The 13,826-nt window shown below is 58.9% G+C and overlaps 1 protein-coding gene across 1 annotated transcript; it reads left to right on the top strand.

Moving 5' to 3' along the window:
- Nucleotides 1–13,507, top strand: CCDC92B (coiled-coil domain containing 92B). The gene is made up of 4 exons (XM_074160855.1): nt 1–45; nt 5,936–6,089; nt 10,026–10,073; nt 12,885–13,507. The coding sequence occupies exons 1-4, from the start codon at nt 1–3 to the stop codon at nt 13,505–13,507; spliced, it is 870 nt and encodes a 289-aa protein (XP_074016956.1).
- Nucleotides 13,508–13,826: the final 319 nt, after the last annotated feature.

The following is a 13,826-nucleotide window of genomic DNA, read 5'->3' as shown; positions in this document are numbered from 1 at the left end:
ATGACGCCCAGCGGGCGCCCCGCGGGGCCCCGCCGCTCCCCCCAGGTAAGAGACCGGGGCGGCGGGGCCGGGTGCGGGGATGGCGGCCCCGGCGGGGTGCGGGCGGCGGGGCGGGGAGCCGGGGGGAGCCGCGGCCGCGCTGCGGGGGGAGCGGCCCGGGGCAGGGCCTCCGCCGCTCCCCGGGAGAAGTTGCCCGCAGCCCGTCGTGCCCCTCTCCCGGGAGCCGGTTCCGCCGGTGCCCGCCCGCCCGGGGCTCGTTTTCCTCCCGCTGCGGGGAGCCGGTGCCGGTGCAGCGGGGAGCCGGTGCCGATGCAACGGGGAGCCGGTCCCGGTGCAGCGCGGTGCTGCCCAGCTGCGCCCGCAAAGTCTGCGGAAGGACCCAGCTGGGGACCAGCAAACGATGCTCCAAAATTCCCCAAGCGCAGGGTGGCACCACGGGGATCACCCACTTAAGATGATGATTGACTCCAAGCGTTGGTGTTGGGCCAATTTCTGCTCCTGACGGAGAGCTGAATCCATAGTTAATTCCCCTGGAGCCAGAGGGAGAAAACACGGCCTTGCTTTCAGCATCTGCAACCAAATGACACGCTTCGGCTTTGGCTGTTAGTCAGGCAGTTGTGTTTAGAGAATTGTGAGAAAACACAATAGTTTATAATCAACGTTTGTATTGATTTTATCTTTAAATAGATAGTGATAGGTAATGAATAGCAAATAGGACTCTGAGTGTAATTCTGCCTTTTGCTGAGATCGGGGAAGGTTTCCCACTGACTTTCCCAAGGCCAGGATTTAACCTCTAGTTTCTATTCCTGGCGTTGCCACTACCTCTGTGACCTTCTGCAAGTTTCTTAGCTTCCTGCTGCCTTATTTTCCTTATATTTAAAGACATAACTGCTTCGGGGCCTTGCTGCAAAGTTTGTGTTCGTGTTCTATGAGGTCATAAATAGTAAGCAGTATAGATTTCTAATATGTATCAGTGTTTATTCCTGCGTATGTTTTAATGCGATGGAGAGGGGGTTGCTGGCAACCACAGCAGGATAAATTATCGACCTGTTCCTGCAAACCTTGTTTGTGCCCTCTGACTCCTAGTTAATTTGGCATTTAGGGGGAAAAATGCTTACGGGGATAAGGGCTGGATCTCGGTGTGACGGTGTTTGTGCTGGGGTATGTGGACGTGCAGTACCGTATCTGCCTTTCGAATGCATCATCAGGAACTGAGGTTTTTTTCTTGGGTCAAAGTTTTGGGATTCTGACTGGCGTTAAACAGTGGACTTCAGTACAGTTTTGCCCTGGAAGCAAATTGTCAATCAATCTGTCTGTGCAAAGGAAATCAGATCTTAGTAGACTTGCAACTAAATCGGTCATTGTAGGTACTTCAAGAGGCTGCTTCAGTGATTTTGTTTTGTGAAATAAGAATTCTGATTAAATTGGATGAAATTGTGAATCTCACCGAGGTCTTCTCATAGCACTTTGAAACACTCAGCTGAGACTGGGACTCCCAACATGCCTTGTTCCAAAGACTGTTGTCGCATGGTGAAAAGATAAGGAGTGAGGAAAAAAAATGTGTTTTCGAGGCGGGGGCAGGTCCACAGGATGGCTCAGCAGTCAAGAGCATGCCCACGATCACCCAGGGGGCTGAGCCCAGCACTGCTGCCCCCCACGTCGGGGCCGGGGCCAGGGTACCTCTGACTTACCCGGCACTTTACCAGCTGAGCTGTCACATTCTCTCTGAGTAAATTTGCCGTTGAGGGTTAAGATATTAAAAGAGCATTTTTAAAGCTAAAGATCTGGTCCCAAGTGTCTCTCCTGCAACTCCAGTGAGAGGCCTGGGAGTCCTGTGCTCAAAGTCTTGGATGGTCAGCAAGGGAAACTTGGTACTGGAAAGCTCTCAGGAATGGAGCAAAGCCCCTTGGATGTCCAGCCTCCAAAACTGGAGACAGCGTTTGGCCACAGCTCTGCAGGGAGAAGGGGCCAGCTCAGACTGTAGGTGTCACCTTTGAATTGGGGCAAAAATCACTGTTCAGCTGATGGCTGCCTCCTTTCCAGCTCTGCATGTGTGTATATACACAACCATCAGAAGCACAAGGGCACGGAGCATCCTTCAAGCTAAAGAGGATTATCACTTACCCTTGGCTTTTATTATGAATGGCATTTTCTACAGTTGTAACCTCATACATAACTCCTCAAAGCCACAGAGTACATGGTCACTGCGAAGGCTTCCACCACCAGCTGCTTTGGCAAGTTAGAACTAGCCTGGAAAACAAAAATAACATCTACAGCAGCCGGGCAGGGATCAGAGCAGGGCCCTTACAACCCCATCCCTACTTGCCTACTTGCACAACCATCCTTTCGGGAGCCACGCTCGAGGACTGGGGCTCAGGGACCTGGTGCTTCTTAGCAGCCCTGGGAGTCCTGTGCTTTGGCTCTTTACCTCCGACACAGACTGAAGGGTCCCACCTTGCTTCACCCCATAGAAACACGGGCATCAGCCCTTGCTGGGTGCTGTGAAGCCCTCGACATGGGCAGCTCTGGCGTTGTTAGCTGGGAGGTGCAATGGGCTAGTAAAGTGTTAAGTCGGCCAGCAGCGGCGGCTAGTCCCTACTGACTCCCAGCACCTGCCTAGTGGTTGTGCTGTGGGAAATGACCAAAGGCACGTACCAAACTAAAGGCTCCAAATGCTGCCGCAATCTCCACTTGACACCAGAAGCAACAGAGGGCAGATACCGGTTCTGAAAGCCTTTGGGTAACGGGTGGGCAGAGCCTGTGCCAGGAGAGTGTTCATCCCCCCTTCTGGTATCGTTAGAGACACTCGAATAGCTCGCAGATGCCATGGAAGCCTCGGGACTAGATTGCAGCTTCGTTAATAACTCTTGGCTCTTGCATCATTACCTGTGACACAGCTGCCTGATGGCTGCGGAGCGGAATGGCACGTTCCTGCCTTTGCCCACGGGGGCCATGGGGTGGTAGAGCAGCAGCAGCCTCAGCCTGTGGCCCCCGGTGCTCCCGTTGCAGGGGCTCAGGAACCCCAGGAGACATCTGCCCATCTCCGCTCTCAGGCAGCAGTGCCAGCGTTGCCAGCGATGGCCCCGTTTCCCTGTGAAGGCAGCTCCTGCCCCTGCCTGCCTCCCTGGCCTTAGCGCCAACTGGAGCTCCATGCCTGGACAAAACGAGGTGCGCTCCCCCAGACAGGACACCTCAAACGTTCCTGCCACCAGCTGAGAGCTGTTTCTTGAGGGAAATGGTGAAAGTCACGTTGATAGGCAAAGCTGATCCAAACCTGCTATGGATTTCACATAGCAATTGTGAAAACAGACTTTCCCCCCTCCTCAGGTACATTACACAGGCTTTTTACCTTCCAAATCAGGGACAACAAACAGATCTCAATTCCAGAATTTTTTTTCTTTGACTTTCTTGATATTTATCAACTATTTATTTTTAAAGGAAAACATTTTAATTGGTAAAGTGGGTGATTTCCCACTTAAAGGGAGGAGGGAAAGTTCAATGGAAAATTTGCAGCCGTTTCTGCTAAAGACATCTCAACTAGACAGAACAAAGTGCTTGAAAATAGCACTACGTATCCCCTGGGCCTCGTCCAACCTACTTTCCAACGTTTCCCGAGATGAGGTGCCACAACTCCCATCACGAAGCTGCTCCAGAGCCCGGCACATGGCGCCCTCACACCCCCCGCAGCCCAGGCTGGCAGGAGGGGATGTGCCGTGGGATGATTTGTGTTCCTCGCCTGTGGCAGATGCTGGATAACATCCACGGCTGTGGCACTGGCACAAGTAAATTACCCCCCTCCACTTAACGAATCCTCATCTTTGCCAGCTCTCATGGCACGGAGAATGAATGCCAGCTCTCTGGTCTATTAATTACAGTGCCATCAGGAAAGGGTAGGTGACTTACAAGACTTAAAAATCGTCACCTCGCTGCTCAGAAGAAGAGGAATGATTAGGAAGTAAAGTCTGGAGCTAGATTTCTTTTCTCCCCCGATCCATTTTAAAATGCCAAACATTGAGGGACTGCAGATCCCCTGGGGTTCCTGGAAATACACGTAGGTTCCATACACTGCTTACCTTCAGCCGGGAAGGGCTCCACAGGCTCATCCAGGGCTGTTTTCACTTACACGACATTGTTCCACAGGGAAGCTTTAAGCCGGTATAAATCACACCTCCCACAATAAGCACCATAAATGAGGAGCGGGACCTTTGTATCTGTTGCTTTTGTGTGTCACACGATCTTTTCTCATGCTTCCCCACAGCATTCATGGGGTGAACGTTTGGAGCATTTCATTCCTTAGAGAGCAGAGCCACCTGAAAACTCCAAATTTCATTATTTTGCCTCCAGAAATGGCTCGGGGATCACACCGAGACATCCCCTCAGGAGGCAGAGCAGCACCAGCCCCTTGCAGGGGGGGTTACAGACCCCCGGGAGGGACGAGGGGGCTGGGGAAGCCGCAGGCCTGGACTGGGGGCAGCATGAAGGCAGCATCATGCTGCTCCACGGCCCCTTCTTCCCAGCTGCAGAGCATCACCCCCCTCCCACCCCACAGTGGTCACATAGGGGTGACGTCCCCCATGGATCCCACGGTGGCCGTGGCCGTTTGAGCTGTGTCGGCAGAGCTGCCAGGTTGGGGACACGAAGGGTGACACAGGTGCCAGGAGCTGTGGCCAGTGAGGGGGAGCTGGGGCTGTGGGGTGATGCCACAGCAGCGGGGTACGGCAAGGAGCCCCCCAAACCCCTCAATGCTGGAGCCTCGCTGTACCCCCTCCCCTTTCACCCAGCAGCGGACCTGACCGCGAGGGTTTCACGAATCTGGAGAGGCCTTGGCAAGAGCAAAGCTCTGAACTCGGGGCACTGCCAAGATCGCTTACTGGGGAATCGAGCTGAAATGCAGTTTGATTTGATTTAGGTTGCGGGAATTATCTTAAAATGCACTACATTACCCAGCTGGGCTGCCCGAAACGTGAGCCAGAGCGCTCCCTGAGTTCTGAAGTTTCTATAGAAAGAAAAGTGAGGTCAGACGCGGACGAAGGAGGTGATGGAAGCAGCTTCCCGGGGACGGGACAGTGCACACTGTTCCCCCGGCTGGATGGCAGAACATCTTCCCCACGTCACCTCAGCTTGCTGCAGCTCCCCCTCCTCCTGGGGTGGGCGCGGGGAGTAAGGACAGATTCCATATCTGTACAAAATGGTATTTCCCAGGATTCAGGGCTCTTTCAGGGGGTTATTTTTATCTCCCCGGTGCAGCGGCACAGGTGGGCAGCTCACACCGCTGCTTTGCCAGAGCCATTAACGCCTGGTGTGGGATGCCCCCGCCGGCGGAGCCCCCCGGCGCAGGACTGGCAGCAGCCCTTGGCTGCCAGGCCAGTTACCAGGGAAGACGTTTCTTCTTCTGGAAGACAACGTGACCCTCCTCGCCGTGCAACGCTGATCGGGTTAGACGGAGCATATTGTATTTTTCATGTGTTCGGTCTCTCGCTGCAGTTACTGCCTTGTAATACATGGCTTGTCAAATGGGAGCCAAAACCGTCCCTGGTGCTCGTCCCACCTGGGGACCGCGGGGAGCAATCCTGTCCCAGAGGTAATCCTGCTCCGTGACAGCACATTTCCTAGGGCCAAATTCAAAATAGAAACCAGCCATTCCCACGCCCAGTCCATGTGGCCACATCTTCTGCTCATGCAGCCTCCGAACCTCCCAGCCCGAGCGCGGGCAGGACGGGAGCCATCCGGGGCGGTGGGATGGCTTGGGGGCCATTCCCTGGGGATCTTCTGAGCTACTTCAGCCACAGCCACATCCCCGTGGGAAGGGTAGAGCAGAGCAGTCACCCACCCTGCACCCAGCAGGCTGTGTCCCTTACCAGGGCTCCGGGGATGGGTCTCAGTGGGCCCGTGTGCTGCTGTGTGTCTGATCACCAGCCACCTCCACTCCCCGCAGGCCTGGACCGTCAACTTGGTTGCGATGGAGACCGTGTCCCTGGAGCATCAGATCCAGAGCGTGCAGCGGCACATCACTTTCCTGAAGAAGGAGCAGATGGAGCTGCTCCATGACCTGCACCTGGAGATCCTCCGCTTGCAGAAGCACTGCTCAGGTGAGCGCTGGGGTGGCGGCAGCGAGTGGGACCTTGGGCAGGAGAGCTCCTGCTGGCACCCCGGGGCCAGTCCCACACGCTGGCATTCAGCAGGACACGGAGGAGGCGAGCACCAAGCCACAGGACATCCTCCTTGGTGTGGGATCAGGGGATCCCCTTCGGCCTCCCGCTTGCACCCCCAGCCCGGGTGCCACCAGCCTTTCCCCAGACCACTCTATGTGGCCACCAAATCTGGTGTGGATCGGTCCCTCTGAAATTGCTCCTCTGGGAATGGGGCCCAGCAGCTTCCTCCAGCCGCATCACTGCAGAACCAGAGCGATTTTTATACTGGGCACCAGCTGGTGGGGTGAGTGGGAAGGCAGGAGCCTGGGTTGATAGTCCATCATTAACCCCTCTCCCTTTGTTCTCCCGTGGTGCCCAGGGCACACTTCTGAGCGAGGATTAGCCCCAGCAGCCCAGTACTCTGCCTGGCTGCGTGCTCCTGCACCTTGCAGCAGTTTGGCTGCAGGTGTAAGGAAAAGGGGAAAAAACAGCATTAGCCAGCAAGATGGTCTGCCTTTTCCTCCTGCGTTCTGTGCCCAAAAAGGTATTTTGATCATTAAAACATGAAAGGAGTTCATCGTTTCTCTCAGTGGGCTAAGGGAAAGAAGAGAGTTGAACACCATCAATAATGGGGGTGTATGAGACGGCTCCCCCACCCCAGGCTGCTCCCCGCTCTGGAGGGAGGGTCCCTGCCAGCATCCTCAGCAGCACCTCAGGCAGGGGCTGCAGCCCCCCAGCCTTTCTCAAGGTCCTTTCTTCTGTCACCAGGAGTCTGGCTCAGGGCTGGCAAGGGGGCAAGTGGCTCCCCAGGGTCACCGCAGCCCCTGCAGTGGGTGGCCGGCGTCTGCCCATGTCCAGTCGCCGGGAAGCGCAGCCACGAGCCCAGTGCAGGGCTTGGGGACCTGCCCCAGCTGCGGGGCACACAGCCACCAGCCCCCCCTGCAGCAACGTCACCCTCCCCTTCAGCCAGCCTTGCTGGAGCGATGGCCCCCCGGCCTCCTGCCTGCCACCGACACATTCCAACTTGTGCCATCAATCTCATCAATAATTCAGCCATAGCTAATTACTCCTTGTCTTCCAGCCTCTCGTCCTCCCTGATTCCTGGGAAACAAAGACATGTCTGCATTGATAGAATTGTCTGTTTCCCCCCACCCTTACTGAGCTTTTGCTGTTCTAATTGTTTTCTTTTAATGATTTCATCTACAGCCTCTCCAGACAGGCAAGACAGCAGAGTTCTTGTGTCTAAATCAGGCTGGGGGGTTCTGAGTCCCCAGGGGCAGAAATGAGCCCATTGCAGAGCTGGTTATTAGTGATCTCCCTCACAGTGTGGCCGGGTGACAGCACAGTCTGACCCGAGTCACATCCCCAGCTGCGAGGGGTGTGATGCTGCAACACCTTTCCATTTGGAGCGATGGGGGCAAAGCCCCTGGGTAGTCTTAAGATGCCTTTGCCGATGGTTTGAATGCCGTTACCTGGTGGGGCTGTTTGCAAGAGGGAAGAGGAGCTGGCAAGTCGGTGCGTCCCCCGTTGTGGCCCTGCGGAGCGGCACCGCCGGCCCTGGAGCTGTTGTGTTAGACCTTGGCTTTTGCACCAGCCCCTCGGTCTCCCTGAGGCATCGCCGCTGGAAATGCCCACCCTCCCGCAGAGCTCTCTTTCTCAGCTGCCACCTTCTCAGCCCCGAGAAGCTCCATCTGCCCATGGCAGCAGCAGCAGCGGCAGTTCCTAGGTGTGAGAGCCCTCACCGACAGATGGAGCGTCTGCTCCGGGGGGGACCCAAGCCAGGGGAGACCCACAGGGGCCCACGCGAGCCCCCGACACCCGGGCAGGAGGAGGGGATGGCTGCTTGGGGCAAATACCACAGCCCTCACCCCGAGGCCAGGGCAGAGCCAGCCCCAGCAAACCCCCGCAGCCCCGCGGTCCCGGTCGGGGGCTTTACAGGAGGGTAACGCAGCCCCGAGCCCCGTGCTGTGATTCACTTATTGGCAGGAGCCTCGCGTTACAGAGGAGAGTTGGCTTCCCGCCCACTCCCGTTTTATTTGCAAGGTATAAACACAGCAGAAATAGCAATAGATTCCTCTGACTCTTCTGTTTCTCCTTTTACTGGAAGATGAGCTCAAGCCTTGTGGCAATAATTAGCCTGCTCAGCGGCGTTAGCAGAACGGCGGCGGGAAGGCTGGTGCCAGGAGCAGAGCGGGGTTTGGGGGGGAATCCCTGCAGACGGTGCCGTGGATAGCAAAGCTGGCCGGGCTGTCCGACGGTCCCTCCACGCTCTCACACGGCGGGGCACCGGGCAACGGGAGGTGTTGAGATCATACATCTCTTAAATAGACCCATTTCTAGCGAGCATCTAGCCTCTCCGAGGGACATACGGCCACATCCAAAAGGGTCACAGGCCCTCAGGCAGCTGCAGCTGGGGTTTGGGGGCTCCTGCGGGGCAGACCCCTGTGTCCTATCCCACAGCAGGGAATAAAAAGCCCTCCTTGCCAGCATCCTGCACCAAGGCAATCTGAAGTGCATCCTCCTGCCTAGCGGATACCTGGAGGCGCTGGGGCCGAGCAGAAACACTGCAGGGAGTAGGATACGGAAGTGCAGAGCATCTGGATCCAGCCCTTTGAGAGCCCTGGGGGGTGCTGTCCCCTGGATCTGCCCCTGGGGGGTCATGGGGACAGTACCTGGGTAGGTTCCCACCAGCCCCCGTGGCTCCAGCACAGAAGGATCCCAGGTTGTGCATCATCCCCAAGTCCTGCACTCAGCAGGGTGACATCTGCTTTGGAAATGGGCAAATGCTTTAGTTTTCATTCAGAATATATCTGAGACTCCAAACCTATTATTTTAGCTTCAGAAAAATACCACAGTTGCCATTGATTTCCAGGGGGGCAGTGGGGAGCCCTGAAAGCTTTCCAGAAACTGCGTTACATTCCCAGCTACTTCTGCCTTCTCACTACAGATTTGTTTTCCAAGACAGACAGGCAGAGCAGCCTGAGCCAAGTGTTTCGTTTCAGAAGCATGGCAGCGATGAGGATTAGAGTCAACATGAAAGCAGATTAAAAGAAAAATGTAGGGCAAAGATTAACCATTTGAACTCATTTTCAGGGGGGAAAAAAAGCCCCAAACCAACCAAGTGCTGCTGCTGCCCTTCTCCTCCTCCCCTCGGAGCTGCTGGCGGTTTGGTGGGCGGTGATGATACATTCCAAAGAGATTGTAAAGGAGTGCAGGGTAAAGTGAACTCCAGAAAGTCCCTGAGCTGCCTCCCGAGCTGCCTGCCCTTTGTGAGCTGGTTTAGTAGCCCGGGGCTAGATGGAGAGCAGGCAGCGTGCAGGCAGAGAGCAGGCAGCGTGTCAGGGTTTGGTGTGTTTGAAGGTCTGCGTTGCCCCCCGAGCAGGGCAGCATCCTCTGTGGGCACACCGGGCAGGGACCAGGCCTCCCGCTCGCATCACGTGCAGAGGCAGAGAGCAGCCTTGAAGCAGTAAATTATGAAATACTTGGGGCGGCAGCTTACACTTTGGTCTATTTTCATCCGTTGCTCTGCTCTTTGTCCTGATTTAAAGCACCGAAAATGGTTAGCGACTCTCTTAGAAAAAAGAAAAGGGTTTGGCGGAGAAAGGGAGCCCCCTGCTCCGCCGCGGGCAGGACCGGCAGACACTGCCTTGGCCACGGTGCAGGGGCAAGTGCTGTGGCAGATGCCAGATCCCAAGGCTGCTCAATAACGTATAATTTGCCAGAATTGTCTATTTTTGGCTCAGCCTGTGGCTGGTGCTCTGAGATGGCCACACTCACGCACCATGGGCCGGGCAGAGGTAGCGCCAGAGCCACGGTGGGGAGCAGGGGGAGACATGGGGAGCAGTGGGATGGGGGCGGATGCTCCTTCTCACTCCTGTTTGATTTCTCTTCCAGAGCTCACCCATGACCTGGAAATAAAAGAGCTGGAAGCCCGCCAGCAAGGTAGGAGCACAGGTTTTTTGCACGAGATAAGATAAGGGGGAGGCGGTGGAGGGGGATGCGGGGGGTTGCCTAAAGAGCCTGTGGCTGGAGGGGCCCATCGGGGCGGCCCATGGAGAGGATATGGACCTTGTCTGCAGGGGACAGCTGGGCTGAGGGCAGAGCTGCAGCTGGGGGGGTCACCCTGCAGGTTCAGAGCCTGTTGGCAGCCCCATGAAATGCTGAGGCAGCCCCCCGGGAGGGTTTTGCTGTGAAATCCAGGGTCTCTGGGGTGGCCTTGGTAAAGCCCTGACACAGACCCCCGGGGTGGGACTCAGAGCCTGCAAACCCCCAGCCCCAGGGAAAAGCCAGCAAGGACATTACCAACCCCCCCCAACTCCCCTCACCGATTGCAATCCAGACACTCATTCAGAAAATCTCCCAGCACCTTCATCAAACAGTCAGTTTTGCCCCAAAAATAATCTTTTACATTCCAAAATACGGGGGAGCAGGCAGCTGGGCGCTGTTCCCCCCCCTTGCTGAGCATCCTCTGCCGTAGCCCCTCGTCTGGAGGTGGATGCAGCCGCTTCCTGTGTCTCGCACCCCCCCAGGAGCCCTGAGCCACGGAGCATTGTTGCATTGGGCAACTTGCTGTGTGGCGGACTGTGGCTAGTGAAGCCCACAGGCTGTGGTGCCCCGGGGGCTCTTGGGGCCATGGCCCTGCTCCATCCACCGCCCAGCAGGAAGGGGGTGCATGTCGGTGTCCCCAGGGTGTCCCTTTGGGGTCCATCCTGCTTGGCCTTGCCTCAGTCCCGAGGGGCCACAGGCTGAGACCACACTCGCCACGGGGTCCCGTCCCCATGCGGGTGGGCTCGGTGCCTCTGGGAGAGCCTCGCATCCAGCCCTCCGGGTGCTGTCGGTGTGTCACAGAACGTAATTTGCAGCGAATCCCACCCCTAGGTCTCTGCCCATCCTTCGGCCTTTTAGCAGCTTACGAAGAGCAGCATCACGTTTGCCACGATTATGGGGCAACCACCTAATTTAAGATGCCATCAAATGATTGCTCTTCAAATGCCACTTGTAATAATTACCACCTGCAACTGCCGCCCTTAAGATCTCATTATAAAGCATTTTTTTCCTCATCAGAAGACACTTAGGAGCTGAGGCCATAAACCGGTTGCAAATCGTATCGTAAAAAGCAGATTATTGCAGACAATGGGAGCAGGCCCGGGCAGGCAGGGGTGAGCGCAGGCGAGTGCTCCCCTCCCTGCACCCCAACAAGGGCTGGGCACAGGAGCTTGTAGCCAGGGCTGCCAGGCCAGGAGTCCGGCAGTGGGCAGGGAGGGTGCCCCCCTGGACCCTGTGCCGGGGCCACGGTGCAGCCGCACAGCCCAGCCCTCCGGCTGCCCGCTCGTCCCTTCACCACAAAGGTGCGAATCCCCCGCACGGGTGCACCTACGGGTGGGATGTGCCCCCTCCCCAGGTGGCCCCTGTCCCCCAAACACCTCCCAGGGCTGAGCGCGGGGAGTGCACCCCGTCACGAGCTCACACCGGCCGCAACAGGAAATCTGTGCCTGGGCCAGGGCCCCGGGGTCCCATGAGAGCCCCGCGTGAGCAGCATCCCTTTACTTTCGGGGATGGTAACGCTTTTTGGAGTAGGACAAGAGCACTTTGAGCCACTGCCCCCAACTCCCTCCCACCTGGAGGAGGTGGGGAGAGGAGGCGAAATCTGGCTGCCAGCGATGCTCCTGTCTCCTTCCCATTTCGGAGCATCCTTCCCAATGCATCACCTCCAAGGCAGTTTTGCTGTCCCAAGTCAAGGCCACCACCCGCAGAGGACAGCAGCCCCCCAGCACACAGGGCTCCCAGTCTGCAGCAGCAGCGTGCAGGGCCCCATGTGAAGTCACACTTTTTTGGGTGCCCGCGGTGTGACTCAGAAGGGCCGGGGCAGGCAGGGCGCCCGTCCCCCTCCGAGGTGTGGGATGGGCAGGGAGGGCGGTGGGAGCCGTGGGGAACCTGCTGCTCGATGCAGCACCTCTGTCTCAACAAGTCCCGTCCGCGCCCCATCGGCTGCTGCCAGGAGCAGAAGGATGAACAGGTCACAGGTTGGTGACCAGAGGTGACAGCGTGGTGAGCACACAGCAGCCGGGGAGGGCTGCCTGGCCATCCTGCCCCCAGGACAGGCTCCCCCTGAGCCCACTCCTACCGCCTGGGGTGGGGGTTCCTTCCACGCTGAGCACAGCCCGGTTCCTCCTTAATCCTGGATCAGCATCTCCATCCTCGCTAATCAGTGTGGAGTCTCCAGGCTTGAGGACAACGACCCCTCCTAAATTGGGCAGATGGTTTCACCGCTGCTGTTTCCTTTTCTCCCACAGCCCGTTCTCCCCCCGTGCCCTCTGTTTGCACACACTCAAAGTCACTTTTAGGGTGAAAAAACAGTTACTCTGAGGAAATTTTAAAAATGCAGCACGGGGCTGCAGCGAGGGAGAGGTAGCGGGTCCCATGGCAACGGCGTCCTCCGCTGAAACCGCCTTTGGGTGTTGGGCATGGCGCTGTGCCCGCAGCACCGCAGCTGGGGGCTGACGGGGGTTCCCATTCCTGCCTGCCCCACGCTTGGGCAGCTCACGGCGTGTGCTGGAGCCCCAGCTCCCAGAGGCGCCCAAGCAGCCCCGATGGCACTGCCGGGACACGCCAGCAGCCACGTCCACGGGCCCCCACGGCCAAGTCGGGAGCGCGGGGACCCTCCGTGAGCCGCGGGCCGAGGCTGCCGCGCAGGGCTGAGCCCCCACCGCCTCCCCTCACCCCCTTCTGTGCCTTGCCCCCCCCCCCCCGCAGATGTGCTGGACCGGGAGCTGGAGGAGAAGTGCCGGGCGATGGAGGCCCAGCTGCAGGAGAAGGAGAAGGACAACCTGGAGCTGCGCAAGGAGCTGCGGCACAAGGAGACGCTGGTGGCCGCGCTGCGGTCCAGCCTCCGCAACAAGGAGCGCCGGTTCCTGGAGGAGCTGAAGCGGCGGAGCCACCGGGTCACCATCCTCGACACCGAGCTGCAGAAGCAGACGGAGGCGGCCGCCTACCTCTCCCTGCAGCTGCACGCCACGGCCCAGCGCCTGCCGGGGCCCCGGGCGGGCGGGCAGCCCCCCCCCGAGCCGCCCCCGCCCGAGGGCCGGCCCCGCCGCCGCGGCCACCGCCCGCCGCCCCGCCGCCCGCGGGACCCGCCGCCCGAGGAGCAGGACGCCATGCCCGACCCGGCCCTCTTCCTCTACGCCGCCCGGCCCCCGCCGCCCCCGCAGCCCCCCGCGCCGCCCCGCGGCACGGCCGCCGCCGCAGCCCCCCCCCGGGCGCAGCGGCCGCCCCGGCAGCCCGGCCCGGAGCCGGCGGGCGGGACCCGGGCGGGCAAGGGCGAGCCCGGGAAGAGGCCGGGGCCCGGCCCCCGCGGCGCCCCCCGCGGCCGGGAGTAGGCGGCGAGGGGGCGGCACGGCCCGAGCGGGCGGGGAGGCCTGAGCCCGGCGGCACCGGGGGTGCCTGCCCTCGGCCCCCGGGAGGGGAAGGGGCGGCGGAAGGCGGCTGCCCCGCTCGCCGCTCCGCCCGCGGGCAGCCCGCAGGAGCCCCCCCGCCGCCCCCAGGGGCTGAGCCGGGGGGGGGGCAGGAGGCAACCCCGCAGCGGGCGGCGGAGGGGAAGGGCTGAGCCGGAGCTCCCGAGGAAAGAGGGAGGGGAAGAGAGGGAGGGAAAGGAGAGGAAAAGAAAGAAAAGAAAGAAAGAGACAGGAAAAGAAAGAA

The sequence above is a fragment of the Numenius arquata genome, chromosome 18, assembly GCF_964106895.1.
Source record: "Numenius arquata chromosome 18, bNumArq3.hap1.1, whole genome shotgun sequence".
Lineage (NCBI taxonomy): Eukaryota > Metazoa > Chordata > Aves > Charadriiformes > Scolopacidae > Numenius > Numenius arquata.
Note: the sequence above shows the minus strand (reverse complement) of the source record. Positions and strands in the feature narration are given on the sequence as shown.

Coding starts and splice junctions, on each gene's coding strand:
- CCDC92B (XM_074160855.1), top strand. CDS start 1: ATGACGCCCAGCGGGCGCCCCGCGGGGCCCCGCCGCTCCCCCCAG. Junction 46..5,935: donor GGCCCCGCCGCTCCCCCCAG/GTAAGAGACCGG, acceptor CACTCCCCGCAG/GCCTGGACCGTCAACTTGGT. Junction 6,090..10,025: donor CTTGCAGAAGCACTGCTCAG/GTGAGCGCTGGG, acceptor TTTCTCTTCCAG/AGCTCACCCATGACCTGGAA.